The following is a 19,473-nucleotide window of genomic DNA, read 5'->3' on the forward strand; positions in this document are numbered from 1 at the left end:
TGGCAACATAAACACATTTCATATCGGAAACCTGATCACTGTTAGTCATGCACAGAAGGCGCTAGTTCTTCCGAAGTAACGATAAATGTGTTCACACCCTTAATTACATTTGTTCGGAGAGATTCTTCAACTCCACAATATAGAAGCAGCCTTGAAATGTATTCTGGGAGGATCACAGTAAAGTTTGTCAAAATTGTGGATACTATGTCCATATGTTTCTCTCAATTCATGTAGACATAAAGCAATTCTGTTTCTGAATTTATCATTTACTGATGGCACAATTGATTCTGAGATAATGGTATCATATTCCAGGCAATGGGTTTCCCTTTGGTAAGTTTCGTTACCCCACTGTATCACTTCAGAAATGTTTTCAAGGTTTTACATTTATAAATCTGCCGAAAAACACAAGGATAGTGTAGACAATAATTGGATAGCGTCTTAGAGTCTAATATTGTTTTAGTATTTTTATCACGTACCTGTAAACTAGTTATTTTCAGCGGTGTCAGTATAGAGCACTAAAACTTGTAAATATATCTGGATTCATGTCTTTTTCATTTTATGTCTACTTTATGCGGAACAGTTAGTTTCCAAATCGGATAATCCACTGTCACAAATAATTTGCAAGCATTTAATTTTTGCTTAAGTTGAAGCATTAAATTCTTACGGGTTTAGGTTCCAATTTTGGAACACATGTGATCTGCCCACAGGATATAAATGGATATGTAAATATCAAACAGTTGTCACTGAGATTATGTAAAAGATTTTTAAAAAAACACAGATTTACTTATTTATGTACATATAAGGTCAACAATAGGTCCAAAATGTCAATCGATTCAGCGCTAGATTATGATTTTCATTAACTGAGTAAAAACGATGACAGTTTTCGATATTTGTTAACTGGTCGAGATTTTTATACGAATCTTCCAGGATAATATTTAAAAAAACATACGTAACAGACATTCGTTTGTTTCCTATCACAACTTAAATATTACCGAAAATATCATAATAATGTGATTGTAATTGGGGTGATTTCCCATTGGATGGATAGGTCAGGTAATTGTTTTGTTTACTACATTTTTATTTGTGACAAGAATCACGTGTCCAGTTAAAAAAAATTGAATTTTTGAGTCGTATGGATCTATGTAAGGGTGTATGGATGGACAATGAACTCATTCCTATTTCTTATGTTATTTTTAACATCAGTCAGCAGATGTGTATAATGTTGTGCTTACATAAAATTTAAGACGCAATATTTGTTTGTTTTGTTGATTGGAAGTACAAAATGCTCATTGGATTAAAATTGACAACATTATTCTTGAATTATTGAGAATTAGTTCAAAGGGGTTCTGGGCAATGCCATCGTGACACATGAAGACTGTTATCATATCAGCACATTCATTCGGAACACTCGATTATTTGTACTTGTGAAGAACTTTTACGGAATAGTTTGGATTTATTTCACAATTCTGTTAGTTCATCTTAAAGTTTCATTTTTAAGTTAGAGGTTAAAGTATATGTTAGGTTTTACAAAACTTATTGGTTTCGCTGTTGCTTCTTTCTGTTATTTAGTTATGACCATAGAGTCGTAACAATATATGTAAGATATGTACAAAGCGCTTCTTTAGCCATGTAGTACGCTTAATTCATTTAAAAGAACTGCAACATATTAAATTTTTTTAAGCACCTTTATAATCTAAGAGGAAACCGCGGAAATGCTATTTCTGAAATCAATTATTTTCGAAACAACGTGATTATCAGATGTTAAATAATGTATAGAGGACATTTCCTTGCCTACGTACATATATACTGAAATATTTTATTTCATGGTATAAAAGAAAACATGATATTTTAACTAGTGGCGATATCGTGAGTTAAAATTTATTTTCTGGTACCACATAATAAAAAACGTTCGGTACGTCAGTTTGGAAAGAAACCTTCCTTTTTATTATATACCAAACTTGTTCCAGAATCGAAGCTAAGACGATTATAAACTCAGGCTTCCGAAAAACACACCAATCGCCTTTTCGAAACCTAGTCTGATTCTGCATGATTCCGAACCTCTCCGTTATATAAGAGATTGCGCGCATGAATCCGTACCTCTTCGTTATATTAATGTTAATCTGAAAAGTCACCCTCGAAACATTAATGTTAATTTCTTTCACTGTTTGGGTTCCAGTGGATTTCTCTAGATAAATTAGCAGATCATATACCTAATGCTTCTAAAAGAGGTCATATATTAGAGGCTGGTTTAGATTACCATGAAAATCTACATAATTCACGAGGTGAGTAAATTATTATCTACGAAATGAACGTGAAAACATCAACATATACTGTCCTAGTATGTTCCTATCATTTGCTCATCGTAATATCATTTTGAGGAAGTCATGCGACCATATTAAGCATAGTCAAGTCCTAATTGTAGACGAAGACATCCTAAAATACGTGTCTAACTTACATTGTTAAGCAATTGTCAGCAATTTTACTTTTAACACATGCTTTTTTTAACGATTTGTTTACATTTTGAATAAAAACTATAATTGGAATTTGTGTGGATAAATGTTGAATAGCATTTTGTCTGCTGCTCTTCTTTTGGTGGGTTTGTTACCCATTTTTCCTTTGTGGAAACAAACAACACTTTGCCATTTAGCTGGCCGAAGTGGATGACAATCTGCTTGGGGAGCTTATCACAGGTTCCGAAGGTCGAACGTATGAAGGATGACATGATTTTATGTCGCCTATTAGAACGCGCATAGACATTATTGAGATCTGTCCGTAATCACGTTCTGTACATGTCGACTGCACATTGGTTATATATGCATGCATATTGTATGTCTTATTTGCTTGTTTACGAAAGATGTTTTCTTGCTATATTGAGGATGGAGGGAGACATGTATAACATGATAAAAGTTTTCATCTCCTAAATCCTTAAAAATATATGTGAGCCATCTAGATAAATCAATCCTATCGGTGATGAGAGAGTTTTCCATTGTTTTTCTCTTTGCAGTTTGCATTGAATACTTCTTATGACTAATTTCGCTTCTAGGAAACAAACGTCCTTGTCATTCTGGATATTAGAAGAAATACAGCATTGTCTAAGAACCTTATTTTTGCGTCATTAGGAATGGGCACATGAGATGGGTTCAGTAATCTTGCTAAGAACAGAAGTCTGCTACGTCTTCTAACTGATCTCAGAATAAAGCAATCGTATAAGGTGGTGCTCTACAGTTTCGTATTTTGCATAGGGTTAGGATTTTAAAGAAAAAGAATTTCCCCGGCATTCCTCACCGGTTATACTGGCTATTTAAAAAAGACCTTGTATATCTTAGGTATAATGCAAAGAACCTTTAATTCCATTTATTTTGGTGTATGATTGATGGGTGTACTATGGGTTATAGAGTGTACAGCTTGGCCTTACTTCAAATGTGCACCTTTCAAAAAGGTGCTAGCTCTACTTGGTCATTTTCACTTCCTGAACTTCAGAGGTAAATTGTATAAAAAGAGCTGATAACATTTTTACATTTTATATATTTGGTAATTCATTCATTGCACTTTCAGAAGCTGGTATTGTCTAGTCTGGCAAAATTCATTTTCCCTATTTTAATAGCTGCTATGTATAGTGTACTTTAGACTAATTCAGACTGATTTTTTAACACAAGGGAGCAGTCATTTTAGTTAGCAGTGTGCTTAAATCATGTAAAATTTCCAAAAGTACAATATCCAAAAGAAATATCATCCACATTACATTAATGTAGCATAGAGGTATGCAAACATTCTCTCCACTGTGCATGTTTTAAATGCGAACTACTTCACCTTACATACGTCCCTTAACAAAAGTACATACTATCTGGTGAGCGCCACCATAAAGAAGATATAGGTATTATTTTTGTATGATTTAATTATGTTTATATGGCTGAAACATTTAAGTCGCAAGCATCAAAACAATCCTTTTGAATAATTCTCCTGCCTTTTCCCCCACAGAACAGTATTTATGAGTGTCAGAGTCTCTAACAAGTCCAGCCTCCCCCCCTTGATAAAAGTGAGCTATTTTAAGAATGCACATTACATTTTGTAAACATAGCAACCAATGTTATGCTGAATGACAGGAACATGAAACTAGCCAGAATTATTTCTGAGATATCAACAATGAATTTTACAATTAGAAAAGGGAGGTAACTGATCAGGTTCATAAAGGTCAAAGGTCAAGGCGTAAAATATTTGCCTATTGTTCAATATGGAAGAAGCGAATTCACTTTCTCTTCATTTATTTTTTTATTTCATTGCAAATAAATGAAAAGAAACATTTTCACCATATATTTCTGTCACTTATTGCAACAGTTTTAAATTTAAGTTGACTCTATTCCTATATTCTAAGACTTCTAATTTCCCCATAATTAAGGTCACTACTCACACAAACATACCTCATGGCAAATTATGTAAGCAAGAGAAAAATGATCATAATTAGCTTATTTTCATGCTTAACATCAATATGAATGTACCATTTAATTCAGAACATCATACATAATTATATGAAAATAAAAAATAAAATTGCAAACATTTTTATATTTGTTTTAAGGTGGCGCTCTACAGTTTCGTATTTTCCATAGGGTTAGGATTTTAAAGAAAAAGAATTTCCCCGGCTTTCCTCACTGGTTATACTGGCTATTTAAATAAGACCTTGTATATCTTAAGTATAATGCAAAGAACCTTTAATTCCCTTTATTTTGTGTATGATTGATGGGTGTACTATGGGTTATAGAGTATACAGCTTGGCCTTACTTCAAATGTGCACCTTTCAAAAAAGTGCTAGCTCTACTTGGTCATTTTCACTTCCTGAACTTCAGAGGTAAATTGTAAAGAAAACAGCTGATAACTTTTTTTTTACATTTTTTATATTTGGTAATTCATTCATTGCACTTTCAGAAGCTGGTATTGTCTAGTCTGGCAAAATTCATTTTCCCTATTTTAATAGCTGCTATGTATAGTGTACTTTAGACTAATTCAGACTGATTTTTGTAACACAAGGGAACAGTCATTTTAGTTAGCAGTGTGCTTAAATCATGTAAAATTTCCAAAAGTACAATATCCAAAAGAAATATCATCCACATTACATTAATGTAGCATAGAGGTATGCGAACATTCTCTCCATTGTGCATGTTTTAAATGCGAACTACTTCACCTGACATACGTCACTCTCTCAACAGTACATATTATCTGGTGAGCGCCACCTAAAGCATATCCTGCAAAGTTTCATGACCATTTACCCCATCGCCCGTGAAGAACTGCTGAGGGCCAGACATAAGTGTGGTCCTTACCTTGCGTTAAAATTAGCTTGATTTGTTAGCATATCTTTTTCAATGATCGATTGATTATCCAATACATAGACAAAAATACACATGTGCTTTGTTCTGTGTGGGCGGAAAGAATGGCTGTGATGCGGTTTAGTAATGTTTAAGCTGTGAGGCAGAATAATATATTTCTACGCCGTAACAAACGTGTTCTTTCCCCCGACTCGAAGAAAACGCTTGTGTGGTTTTGTACTTATTACATATCCCATTTATATTCAAACATTCTGTTACATTTGTTTAATGTATGCCATTAATATTGAGTTAGGCATTTGTCCTTTTATTAAAGATCCTTCATGTACGCAATAAGGGCTGGGCCTAGATATATACTGTTCAGTTGCTCCAACGGTCTGTATGCATTACAGATTTGGATTTACTCTTTACCGTTGAGTCTTTAAACATGTTGTATGGGACATATGAATGGACTGAGTTTGCAGTTACAGGCAAGTGGACTTTTTCCTCTCTCCTGAAATGTAACATGTTTTGGATCTGTAAGAGACCATTTGTTCTTAAAGTCTACGTACTGAATAGACATTCTACTTCCAAGCAAATGCCAGAGCAAATTCAACAGACCAACATCAATTAAATATATTTAAGTTTATACAGAAAGCTCATTCATTTATAGTACATTCAAAAGCTCTGTTTTTATGCTTTTATTTGATACAAGAAAATATTGATGCATTAAACTTGGAGATAATTTAAGCATATACCCTTCCTTTTAGAAATCGAATATTTTGTCTCTCTCTAACATACCGACTAGTTTTTAATATTCGTTTGGACACATTTTAACAGGAAAATTCTAAACAATATTATAATAATACTGTTGTCTTCTCTTTATTCTACTTTCAGTTTCCTCCATGTGTCACAGTGATAAAAAAGTCTCAAAGATATTGCAACAAGATGTAATTTTCTAAAACAGTAAAAACAGCTGCTTTTCACTATGATACGTCTACTTTTATGTAGCAGATGTTTGTCAGTTTAATACTTTGATTTACTAAACAAAGGTTAACTTCCTCGATACTTGTCATGGACAAATTTTAAGTCAGTCGACGTTTTTAAGATTGCTCCTTAAAATATAATAAACTGAAAATGATTGTAGCTAAGACTGGTATTTTAGAGTCTTTCTTACTGTGGAGTTTTAAATATTTCAATACAAGATTTCGGCTGCAAAGTATTTTCTCTCTCTGTCATATTTGATGTCGCGTTGCAGACCAGCTTCATCTGCAAATTCATTGTCAAACATTCTGTCCAAATTATTGTTGTCTAACTCAGCTAACTCTAATTTCTTGGCCTAGATACCGTGAAGTTCACATAAACTTCTCGGCGCTACTAACGGCATTCTCACGTTATCACTAGGGGCTAAAGGGGCCATTTTCAACCAGTAGGACTTCATTTCTTAACATTACACACGTGATATTCTTGCAAACTTTAAAATGTATAGCAATAAATCATTTCCGATATTTTATAAGTGGATTATTATTGAATATTGCAAGTTGAAAAAGTGCTTCCATGTGCGATACGGAATTTAAATGTGCGATACGGAATCACAGATTTGATCATCGTTATCGAACGCCAGATAATAATAATAATAATAATAATAATAATAATGAGGACTTTGTAAAGCGCCTAATCTTTAGAAGCTCTAAGCGCTTTACAACTTTAGACAAAACCTATAAGATAAGAAACATAATAATATTATTACAAAAACAAACAACATGAAATTATAAAAACATTAAAAAAATAAAATAAAAAACATGCTGAGAATAGTTCAGGTAGGAAACATTATTAGGTCTTTATGTAAGACTAAATGGGTATGTAATAAAGGGAAGGTTATTGTTTACGTAAAGGATTTTGCCCAGTAAAAATTTCAACTACAGAAAAATGTCCCAATTTCAACTTCCGTTGACAATAAAGTCAAACTTATAGAACTTGTAAACAATTTCTTAACGTTAACACCCATAATCGCTAGAATATTAAATGAACTTGATGCATCAATCAGTGTGGTTAGATTAAATGATTCTGAGATTGGGCTAATTATTTTTTTTACAAATAAATCTTTAAAAAAGCACACTTTAGTATTGCAGTTGTTTAATCACAAAATTCAAACTCAAGGTCAGTAGAAGAAAACTTTCAAGTACTTGTAACTTCAATTACAAAATATTTAATTTATAAAAATAAAGAATCTCTGTTTCTCAATAAATTTGTTTTGACCAAATCTAACTAACACACTCATCCTCCAAGACGGATTTCAAGTACATAGATGCTACGCATCTAATTTTGGAGTTTTGAGCTTACGCGTTGGGCTCAACAATGTTTGTGAATGTAGAATCAGGGATGTAAGTGTTTTATAAATCAAAAAAGGGAAGAGGGCGATAGTAATAACGGTGATGGCTACATTCGTTTTAGGCTTTTATTATATTAACTATTTATTATAAGCAAAATCAAATACAGTAAATGTCCATAACTCAAATGCAATAAGCATATAAATCGGCATCAGTTCAACTATTTATTTATCTCTGGCCTACAGTCTTCTCAAACATTGTATGCAATACAAAAATCGGTGAAGCTTTGGAACACCGTCGGCGTTAACATGCAGTGTTCTTGTTTCTCCATGAACAGGTGGCTGCTTCAGATGCATTACAATGAACCAGTTTCACGTGTATGAAAAAATACAATGAGTGTCTATGATTTCTTTGTAAATTTGAAATATCTATCATCGTTGGAATATTTATATTGGGCAGAAAAGTCTTCTCACCTCAACATATGACGTAAGATATATATATATATATATATATATATATATATATATATATATATATATATATATATATATATATATTCAACGTTACAATCAACTAAAGGTGTGAAATTTTAGCTTGTCGGCAAAGGAAGGAAATGAAACTATATTCCCCTGCGCCTGTCGTTCGTTGTCTGTTCCGTCTTCCATGGTATATCATCATTCAGACGTCGTCAATGTATATTAATTTCAGGTTCTAAAACTATGCCGCAACATCTTCAAGCAGGAACTAAAATCGTTGTCTGTCATCGACATGTCTTATATTACAAAGTACTTCAAAAGATGAAGAGCTGACAGTGTGACGTAAGCGTCTATGTAAGCCAGGTAACTGATCTCATGATGATTGTAGTCTCTTGCTGCCATGATTTATACAGACATATATACATACATGCATACATTCATAGATACATATACAGATACATACATACATACACACACATACATACACACATACACACACACATACATACATACATACATACATACATACATACATACATACATACATATATACATATAAAATATTGCGAACATATTTGTATATCTGGTGGTCAAGCGCAAATGTATTTATAGAGTAAAACACAAAATACTTACAAGCACTCCTTGTTGCACATATTTGAGACCGTATTCTGTCTTGACAACAGACAGGTTGGTAGACGAATGTGCTAATCCAGTGAGCGATCTAGTCGACCTTGACAGCAGGGTCAGTTTTCTTGCATTTTTCCAAGTGGGACAGCTTTGTTCCTCTGAAATGCAGGCAACACAGATATTTGCAGGATGTTGGATGAATGTTAAATTAAATCGGGCTTCATTGTGGCGTATGGCATTACACGATGGTGGTTGTTGTATTTAACCTTGGTTATTTTAAACTACTGAGTTCGGTTCACCCCCTACTGCACCCGCAAACTGCCTGAATTTAAAACTCCTCTTATCTCAAGTTTCCTGGTCTCGGATTTGACCACAGCTAGGGTCGTTATAGAATAAATTATCGTTGTGTTATCACAATTTAGTAGACGAAGATTCCACTCTGCTGAAGCAATTTTCTGGCGTAGTGCCAAGTGAAATACAAAATCGCATTCTTTCTTCCTACCCGTTTTAGGTGTGAAAAATGTTTCATATATTAAATGTCAATTTAATTATTGTATTGTCGGTCGCCATTAAAATCGTCGATGAGCATAATGTCTTATCGAAACATTTCTATCCACAATAACCTTCGTTCCAAGGTTATTACATGCTATACAAATATCACAAATTGTTACCTTTGACCAAGAATTTCGACAAGGATTCAAATAATAGCTTAAACTTCACTGTGAATGATAACGTATCGAAAAATATGGAATAAAACGAATTAAGTGGGAACAATTTGTATCCTACCCATCCATAGCGATGAAGAATTAAAAATAAAATTCAAGTCTTTAACATGATTACCCTTTTTCGGTTCACCTCATATCTTTATTTTAAGTTGGAAGAAACACAACATTCATAGGAGTTTGCATGAAGTATATTTGTGGAAACGAAACAAAAAATGTTACTTTTGCCCCTATGTTAAGCGAGGTGGTAAGCGGATATTTCACTTCATTCCGCCAACCAAAGGTAGAAAGTCTGAGTTATTTTCTTTTGCCATCGTATTTACATCTTTTCATTAGTAAGATGGCTTTGCGTTTTGGTGTGTTACATTAACAAATGAATTGGGAAAAAGAATAACAGATGTAACATTCTATAGGAATATTAGATAATGTTGACTGCGTATTGCATTCCCGCATCGTGACATTAGAAATTGCACCGTCTTCTTGAAAAATTAGTATGGCTCGTAAGACTTCTCAGAAATCAATTTCCATTGGCTTACTTGCACTTGAGAACGCACTCGTTTACATAAGTATGACCATCAGTGCCACACACGGGATTGTATTCCATGGTACAGATACAGTTGTCATCTGAACTCATCGTGTTGCATTCTCCTTCATGATCAAACTCAACACGACTGAAAAGAAATATCATATTTTGAGTAAGAAATTATTGTAGTGAATCCTTCTTGCATTGACGTTTGGGACCGAAAAGTTTTGAGTAAAGAAATAATTGCAATGGTAGAAAGCAGAACAAGCTAAAATGATAATTTATGAAGGATACACTGTGAGATGTACCTGTTATAAGACGAGCCTGTTGATTGGTGAGTGAAGAGATGTTCCACTTACAACGTTTGTTTGATGTGTGTAGCAAATAGAAAGAGATGAAAACATTTTCACGACTTTCAAACGCGCGAACTGAATGTTGACAAAATTTTGATTGAAAGCAGGAAGGCATAACATACTTTCAAAATCTGCATAATTGATTCCGATCCGCCATGAAGTATGGTCAACAAAACTACAAACAAAACGTCAGTAAAAGACTTCATTTTATAACAGCTGAACAGAAACGGAATCAAAATATACCCAAAAGTGTTCTGGTGTAAAGGGTTTAAATGTCTACAAGTGATGCCGATACTCTAGACAATGTAACTACTCTCACTAAGAAAAGAAAAATAACTTCATATGAAATTTTCACAAAACCACTAAACAGAATTTAACCAAATTTGTCAAATAGTACCCATGTAGAAATGCCTTCACGTTCTGTACGTATGATGTCCATCGACTGTCAGACTTGGCTTACATTACTAAGAGTATACACGCATTCAAAGAACTTGATCAAAAAATAGTACTGAACAGAATTTGGCGATCTCAGAACGCGAGCATCCTAGTATAATGTCCTTTCAGTATTGGAGATATCTTACTGATGTTCCATGATATATGCATAGAGATAAACACATCAGAAAAGCTTCGAAACGATTTTGAACAAAAACATGTGAATCAGATTGATTGACGTCAGGAAGCAGAAGCTATATCAAGCCCACTCGGAGCTGGGTTGTTTCTTATGGTAATGTTCATACTCTCTTTCTGTTTGAGCACGACGATATATTCTCAGGAGAAACCAGTGGCACACACCCAATAACAAAAGGTTAATTTCGTAATATGCACGTACAGGTCGAGTGAGGTAAATCTGCAAAGTATTTATGTTAATATTAGTGCTAACTCCAAAATATATGATCTAGGTTAAGGATTTCACAAGCATAGCTAACGTTTACGCATACAGTGTATTCTAGAATGGTGTAATCTGATTGGCTGACATTTAAGTCCAACATACAATTGACCATTGCAATGGCGTAGGCCAAGAATTAACTTTAAGATTTATGTTTGCCAAAATGGTGCCTGGTTGTCACTTTATAGATTATTGTAACTGTAAGACTCAAGAAAAAGTCTGCTGATTTTGCTCTAGACTACATGTTTCTTTATATATCAACATATTTCACGTCTACAGGTATGATGGACTCAACTTGTTGTGTTTGATATTGTAGATGTACCTCTAGTGAGCTATGGTATTTACATATATGAGCATTGGATGTTTAATCAGATTGTTCGGTTATGAATTTCAGTTTAAATCCTTGCGTACATTCTGTTGCCAATGCAGCAGTAGACGTCGGCAATAGGCTGTGTAAGGTGTTAGAACTTGACGGAATTAACGTGAAAATAATGGAGCTCCAAATGATCGAGTGAACAAGTGAATAGACCCAACTGTCTGCGGTTGCATCTAAAATGAATTAAGTTATATTTGTTAGGGCTTACCAGCGTTCCATTTCGCATTGGTTGGGATATGTCTTTCCATCTTTTCCGCATATAGGCAACCAGATTGTAGGACATATATAAACATATCCATCAATGTCCTTCGTAGCCTTACATTTACCCTCATAAGTCATTACAACTCATCTGGAGAATAGAAAATAACACAAATCCAATAATCCAATCTTATTATGTCTCTTCGTTACTTTCAGCTTTATGTTCACGTGAGTTTATCAGCACAAACGTGGTATGATATTGTGGAGTATGAGAGAAGATTGTAAGGATCGATGTCGCATAGTTCATCCGACAATGTTAAATTAGTTGCAAAATATATCTGAATATATAACAGATATAAGTTATTAGATTTATATCGAAAACTGTCAATCAGTTTGTTTCCTAAGCTGTGCAGCGCACTGTGTTGACAATCGAGATCGAGATCCAGAGAGAGAGAGAGAGAGAGAGGGTGGGGGTGGGGTAGATAACCGCATTTTATTTATATTTTTCCCTGGAGATGTGAAACGTAGGTATTGAGGGTCGGCTGTTTCAACTGTCGTTGATTTCAAGGCCTCATCATGATGTTAATTACCATAGTATATTCTGAATTTCTTTCAAATCATACACAAGGCGATTCCATGATCACAGATTGCTTCAATGTTGTGCAAACATATAGACGTGGATTGGAAAAATTGAATATTGTGTTTGGTTAGTATGGTATCACATTAAGCCAATTTATTGTTTGCTTTCTTGATGTACCATATTTGTATATTTTATTATGGCCCTCCAGCAAGAAACAAGTCCAAGTGAGCTTGAATGAAATAGTTTTGTCGACTCCAAAACGAAAACGTTACCAGTAAGGACCTTTTCTTCTTTGCTAATTCATTTCAAAATGGTAGTTAATAGTCGAAAGGATGCTTTCGATAGGTTTTTATTTCAACATGAGGGCTAGCAGAGTAATGTCTGAATTTGTTTCGTTTCTTTCATATTTTAAGTTTTTCGATTGATTTAGACATGGAATGAGACGACAAATTTAATCCTGAGTAGGTTTCAATATAGACTTTGATGCAGACAACGAGTTTAATACAGCTTTAATATGATAGCAGTAAGGTAAGCAGGAAAAGTTATAAAATTAAATGAACGAAGAAAGTTATACTATCCATTATTTGGTCTTCGGTCACCTTATGACTTCCTATGGCATCATTACCAGGTCTCTTTGGTTTTCTATTACTGGTGAAATTTAGTGTGGATGCAATAACGTATTCAATCAGATTATTGCAAATAACTTGCAAGAACCATTAGGACTTGGCAACAACTTTGCAACCAAAACTGCTAAAGCAAACTTCATGTTTGCACAATATTAGATTAGTAATTCACATCGCACATAGAATAACTGACATATTTAATAAATTTCTTTGCTTAAAATATACGTTAGTCGCAATCATTTCATCGAATTTTACAAATATAAGGGTATCTTTTCTTACACTTTGTTATCGTATCTGCACACGAGTCATCGTTTATAGTTAATTTCCTTTTTTTATCATGTACATCGGGGATTGGTTTGGATTGGATTGATTTGTTGTGGCACAGCAGCGCAAGCAGGTTATTTTTCAAGCCAAGGCAATTTGACTGAAGTGCCTTGCCAAAGAACACATGAAATAATCGATGCGGCCTGATCATTTTATGATCTGAACCAGCACCTTGGACAACCATCTTACTTTTCATAAAATTGTACATATACTTTTTTTGCAAATTGCAGACTTATTGAGATGTCTACTTTTGTAGTATTGTATATATTATGACTTCAGCCTTGAAAGTTTCCGATTATAATCGATTTCGAATATATATATATATATATATATATATATATATATATATATATATATATATATATATATATATATATATATATATATATATATATATATATATATATATATATATATTGCCTCTTGCTAGTAATATTAAAACAGTTAATTTTCTAAAAAGCAGTTTGCTGTTCTTTAAAATATATTAAATCTACTCTTTGACTACAGATGCTTTGTGCACATTTATTACAATGAAGTGGTTATATATATATATATATATATATATATATATATATATATATATATATATATATATATATATATATATGGGTACTCGCCATCGCTTGAAATTCAAACATCAACGAATCATTCGTCAATCACAATCAACTGTTGGTATTAATGCTCCATGTATTTTTCATCGACAATGTATGTTGGCACACATGGATTTAGTTAAGCTGTCGAACGATCCTGTTTCTTCAAATGAAACCAAGATTACAGTTTTGCAATTCATTTGTAACAGTCAATTTTCAAACTTAAAAATAACGTTATCATATCGATTTATAGGTCAATAAAAATATTTTCAGCATCAGCAACAAGTTAAAATAAACTAGTTGAATATTTATTTTAAAATTTAAAGGTTTAATTCGTGTCTCAGCAGTCATATAAAGTTTGGAAACAGAACGTTTGTTTTATTCTATTTCTTTTGTATTTGCCTTTGCAAAAGACTCATTAAGAGTCGAAAGCGCTCAGGCTAATTAGATTCTAGTTTTGCGCTGTTTCTTGTCAGTGTATTGCATTTATCTTAATGCATCTCTGACAAACGTGATCCCTTGCTGGATTTAGTGCACTTGAAAGGGCTGTTATTTTCCATATGAATTGTATTCTTTTTATTATCAAGCTCGTATGGTGCGATCTACCGTTGGTGTGATCTAACACCCTTTCAGTTGTGCACTTTATCTCGTGTTAGTGTAGACGATCCAACTTGTTCCTTCTTGTATTTAGATAATTGCCTAACCTAGTAGAATGGAGACGATGTCTCAACAAATGCAGAAATCACTCAAAACGCATCTAAACTAATGCCTTACTTCGTCTAAAGCATCATCGCATTCTCTTGCACCATATCCTCGAAACAAAAGCAGTCACTAAATGTCTTCAAATTCATGTCAAACCTCAAATTATTGGCAAGAGTTCAAACAGATTCAACAAAAGATGAAATACAGTAATCCACGATGCGTCCATGAAACTCACAGCCTTACTTAGGGAAAACTTGAATCATCAATATCTAGTCAAATCAGCAACCATCGAAGAACTAAAACAGCAGTTGAATTCAGTTTCCACAGGAACAATTACAAACGTTTTACTCTAAATTAAATAAGGATCAACAAAGACTATTTGCAAAACTATACAACGCCAGAGAAAGAAAACTTAGAAGTCATGATCTACAACCAAATCACTGATGTAAAGAAACTTCAATTGACGAAATATCTTCTAAAAACAAAAGTAAGAAGAAACTCGCCGTAAAAGGAAGAATCGTAAGCACTCAATAGCAAAAGTTAATTCAACTGTTACTAACACAGTGCTCTGTATCCTAAAGTTAGACCTTAATGAGGCGGAAAGAAAACGTTTATCGTAGGGTTTGAGTTTCTGTCCCTGTCAAAAGACATACGACAGAGGGAAGCTGAAAATGACACCTAGTTTAGCCGCCTACTAAGACTCAAGGCCCATTTTGCCTTGCAGCCAATAAATAAATCAGAGGAAAATATAAGCTGCGACCAACCATATTCAGAAAGAAAAGTAATTGGACCCCACCAAAAAGTTCAATTTCAAATATAGAAGCCTTTATCAACTCAGTTGAAAACGACACTTCCAGACACATGATTTATACTAACAGATACTCTAATTTGACAAAAGAAGAAACAGATGCCCTACACTCACTGAAAAGCAGAAGAGACATCATAATTAAGCCTGCAGATAAGGGTTCCGCTGTGGTGGTTATGAATAGGGAATACTACATTAGTGAAGCAAGTAGATAAGTAAGTGACGCTAGGTTCTACCAAACACTAGACCATGATCCAACACTGGAATATGCAAAAACCATCACAAATATTACTTACGAGGCGTTCCAAATTGGGCACATAGACCAGCGAACGAGAAATTGCCTAAGTCCAGAAAATCCCAGGGCATGTAGATGTTATATTCTAATCTTCTACCTAAAATCCACAAACAAGGAATCCCGGGGAGACCTATAATCTCCGGTAACGAGCTTCTCATAGAAAGGATATTAGAATATTTGGATCACTTTATGAGACCACAAGTCCACAAATTACTATCATATCTTCAGGACACGACAGGTTACCTCACAAAAAACAAAGCAAGCAAACCATTACTGCCAGATAATTTGTTTGTTTCCTTAGACGTCACATCTTTGAATACTACCATAATGAAGGGATGCAGGCGTGTAGAGAAGCATGGGAAACAATTTCTGTAGACAATCCACCCACACACCTTCTTGTCCAACTCCCGGAGCTTGTCCTAAAACTCAATAACTTTGAATTTAATGATGAAAACTACCCCCGAATCAATGGAACCACAATGGGTACAAAAATGGCCCTTTCGTATGCTAATATTTTTATGGGAAAACTGAGGGTCAACTTTTAGCATCGGTGGAACTTTCACCATACCAGTGGATACGATTTATCGACGATATAGATATGAGGCGGCAACATGGAAGATAAAATGATGTATAACTACAAATGTGTTCAAAATTAGTACCTGTTTTGGGATCTTTGATAAATAAAAAATAGTTATTATCTTTGTCTTCTTATTATACTAAAAACGGGAGACAAACGAAAATGAACGGTGTTAAGGGTAACACGGTGGTAATGATGGAATAGCTAATATTCCACAGATGAAAATGTAGAATATAAATCAAGCTGATAACAGTATAAACAATAATTTGCGAGATTAATGAATAAGTCGATGGTTATAGTCATGTATCTGTTTGGGCTTATTTCAAACAAACTTGGTGAAGCTATCTAAATGATTGTTAATTTGGGATTTTCCTCACATACTATAGCTTTTGTTACATTAATTTGTCATGAAATAATCATTCATTAAGATCCGTTATTTCAACTGTAAACTTAAACGATCAAACACACTTCATTAGATCTATATCTTTTTGGATGCATACATACATACATACATACATACATATTAGGCGTTCTCACCTGCAATAGCCACAAGGCTTAGTAAGATACAATTATTTATAATATCGGTAATATCAGAAGCTGTCAGGGCAGATGACTCGAAATACCTGACAAAATATTATTATGAGTAAATAAATGGTTGACTTGAATAACACACCATACATTTGAGAACAGTACACGTTTCCCTGTCATACATTAAATTTCCTTCTTGTACTGATTTTCGCAATGTTTGTACTTTTTCAAAACTGCCGAAGTTTTGTGCTTAAAACGTTACTATAAAACTATCGCAAATATTTATTGACACAGTCGTTATGAACAAAATTGACACCAAAAAATAATAAAACTCCCCATGTACAATTAAAAATAACTAAGGTACACTCTGCGTATCAAAAAGAGGGCAATACTAAACAAAAACGCAGTTAACATTGAGTGTAAAATGAACTGAATTTCAAAGTCATATCAGAGAAATTTAAAAAGTACAATATCACTATGCTTTGCACGGAACAAGATCCGCGATTCAGTATGAAAATAAGATATATATATATATATATATATATATATATATATATATATATATATATATATATATATATATATATATATATATATATATATATATATATATATATATATATATATACATATATATATATATATATATATATATATATATATATATATATATATATATATATATATATATATATATATATATATATATATATATATATATATAGAGAGAGAGAGAGAGAGAGAGAGAGGGAGAGAGGGGGAGAAAGAGATGGTCATGCTGTGGGATTTTCAGGCGAATCGTTTAAGTTAGGGAGTATTAGTAGTATGCAACGTGTTGACAGAATCACAGTTTACTCTAATCAATTTAATATTATCGAAATACCAATTTAGATCATACATTTAAACACACAATAAAGTATTATTCCATAAAATAACAAGCATTTCAATTAAATAACGTATGACGCAAATGAATGGTAACAACTGGATACAGATAACATAATGAAGCATAAAAGGCGACTTTTTCAAAACCGGATACGCGTCATAGTAGCTTGAAGAGAACGTTGAGAGAGAGAGAGAGAGAGAGAGAGAGAGAGAGAGAGAGAGAGATATTGCCAGCACAATGTCTAACTTAATTCAGAATGTATAACCGTTGAAGAAGCGAGATGAATCAATACTCCTTGATATGCACTTATGTTTTCGGATGTTGGAATATTATAGTCTGTAATTGAACGACAGTGCCGTGCTTGACTTACGAATGTTGTGCCCAACTTAAGATTCGCAAGGTCCGCACATCGCAAATCATGCCTTCACACATTTTAAAATCCGTCTCTCATCCAGGATATGTTTACACATAAACGTGATTAGCCGGATGGTGGTGCAACCAATCACTCGTAATGATCAGGTATATACTTAACTAATAGTTGGTACACTTTACATACAATACGGGCAGTTTAATTCTTTGATATGTCAGCATGTTAACATATTACTTTATGGGAATATGATTGGTCCAAATAAGTCCATTCAATTACTGATTGTACGCAATCGTATGTAGTGTCCTTGTCACACCTTCTGGAACCATTATTATAGTGTTACTATCAACAACTTGGCGACCATCTTTAAAATCGATTGCACAAGGGACTAAACTCGTTGAAAGGCTCGAAAAACTGAAAATTATTTAACTCGTTTAATAAACTCAATATTAAATCATTAACTATTGTAGATCCTCTGTAAATTATACTAGTTGCTGGCGAAGTTTTAAAATGAGAATGTTTAAAATCACTGGAAGGGACTGAAGTCTAATTGGGCATATCATATTTGTAAACAGAAACTTTCTCTGCAGCATGACTGCAGCATGAAATAAAAAGGGTAACATTATTTTTTGAAATGTAAATCATTTACACTGAAAAAGTAAAACATAAACTTTGTTTATTGAAATTCAGGAACAACTCAATCAACTGACATTCACATTAAAGGTCTGGTACAAAACTTTGGTGCTTGTCAGATAATCGCACAGTTTATTTCCGCCCACTGACAACAATAGCTGATTTCGTCTGTGAATTAAATTCAAGGATACATTTAAAAAGACAGGATACGCAGATAAATTAGAGTTGCACCTCCCATTGATATAGTACTAAATATAAGAAGGGTGTGTCTTAAATTAAATGCAGTGCTACATATAAAAAATTATGTGATTACAGAGTAATATAAAGTATATTGCTTGAGTGGTCCAACAGTCAACATTGCTATAATAATACTATGCTCCGTGTTCGCCTTTGTATTAAATGATGACGCATGCTAAATGATGGTGCGCAAATTGAGCAAATGCAAAGTAAATTGGTTCATCGTTTGCTTATTTGGATGAGTTCAATTTCTCTTGGTTAGTTCAAATGGCGATTTGAATAGTAAATATGGGCTGCTGGTTAGTACATTAGTAAGTGTTAAATAGTAGATATAACAGAACTGCGTGTTGGATAGTAGATAAATGAGTACTGGTCCCTCCATGTTTGGGATGTTTATTATCGGGTGTGGCATAGTAGATTTCTGAGTACTGGTCACAACAAACTGCTTGTAGCATAGTATTGGGTGGTATTCCATAGTAGATATTTGAGAATAGGTCACTCCAAACTGTATATTCGAGACTAAACAACTAGTGAATGGATACTA

General features: G+C 33.6%; 1 protein-coding gene across 2 annotated transcripts; it reads right to left on the reverse strand.

Moving 5' to 3' along the window:
• Positions 1 to 8,739: 8,739 nt before the first annotated feature.
• LOC149800330 (uncharacterized) lies at positions 8,740 to 12,122 on the reverse strand. Of its 2 annotated transcripts, XM_089959925.1 has the most exons (3): positions 11,796 to 12,122; positions 9,986 to 10,120; positions 8,740 to 8,885 (listed from the first exon to the last, which is right to left on the reverse strand). In XM_089959925.1, exons 1-3 carry the CDS (start codon positions 11,924 to 11,926, stop codon positions 8,822 to 8,824), a joined length of 330 nt encoding a protein of 109 aa, XP_089816051.1. In that variant the 5' UTR covers positions 11,927 to 12,122; the 3' UTR covers positions 8,740 to 8,821. The 2 variants fall into 2 exon arrangements, 1 of the variants encoding a protein (XP_089816051.1); XR_016421361.1 differs by lacking the exon at positions 9,986 to 10,120.
• Between the last annotated feature and the right edge of the window lie 7,351 nt (positions 12,123 to 19,473).

The sequence above is a fragment of the Sinohyriopsis cumingii genome, chromosome 5 (genome assembly GCF_028554795.1).
Source record: "Sinohyriopsis cumingii isolate HCF-2022 chromosome 5, ASM2855479v2, whole genome shotgun sequence".
Lineage (NCBI taxonomy): Eukaryota > Metazoa > Mollusca > Bivalvia > Unionida > Unionidae > Sinohyriopsis > Sinohyriopsis cumingii.

Coding starts and splice junctions, on each gene's coding strand:
- LOC149800330 (XM_089959925.1), bottom strand. CDS start 11,926: ATGACTTATGAGGGTAAATGTAAGGCTACGAAGGACATTGATGGATAT. Junction 10,121..11,795: donor CAATGCGAAATGGAACGCTG/GTAAGCCCTAAC, acceptor ATTTCTTTTCAG/TCGTGTTGAGTTTGATCATG. Junction 8,886..9,985: donor GAGTGCGTTCTCAAGTGCAA/GTAAGCCAATGG, acceptor CCTGCATTTCAG/AGGAACAAAGCTGTCCCACT.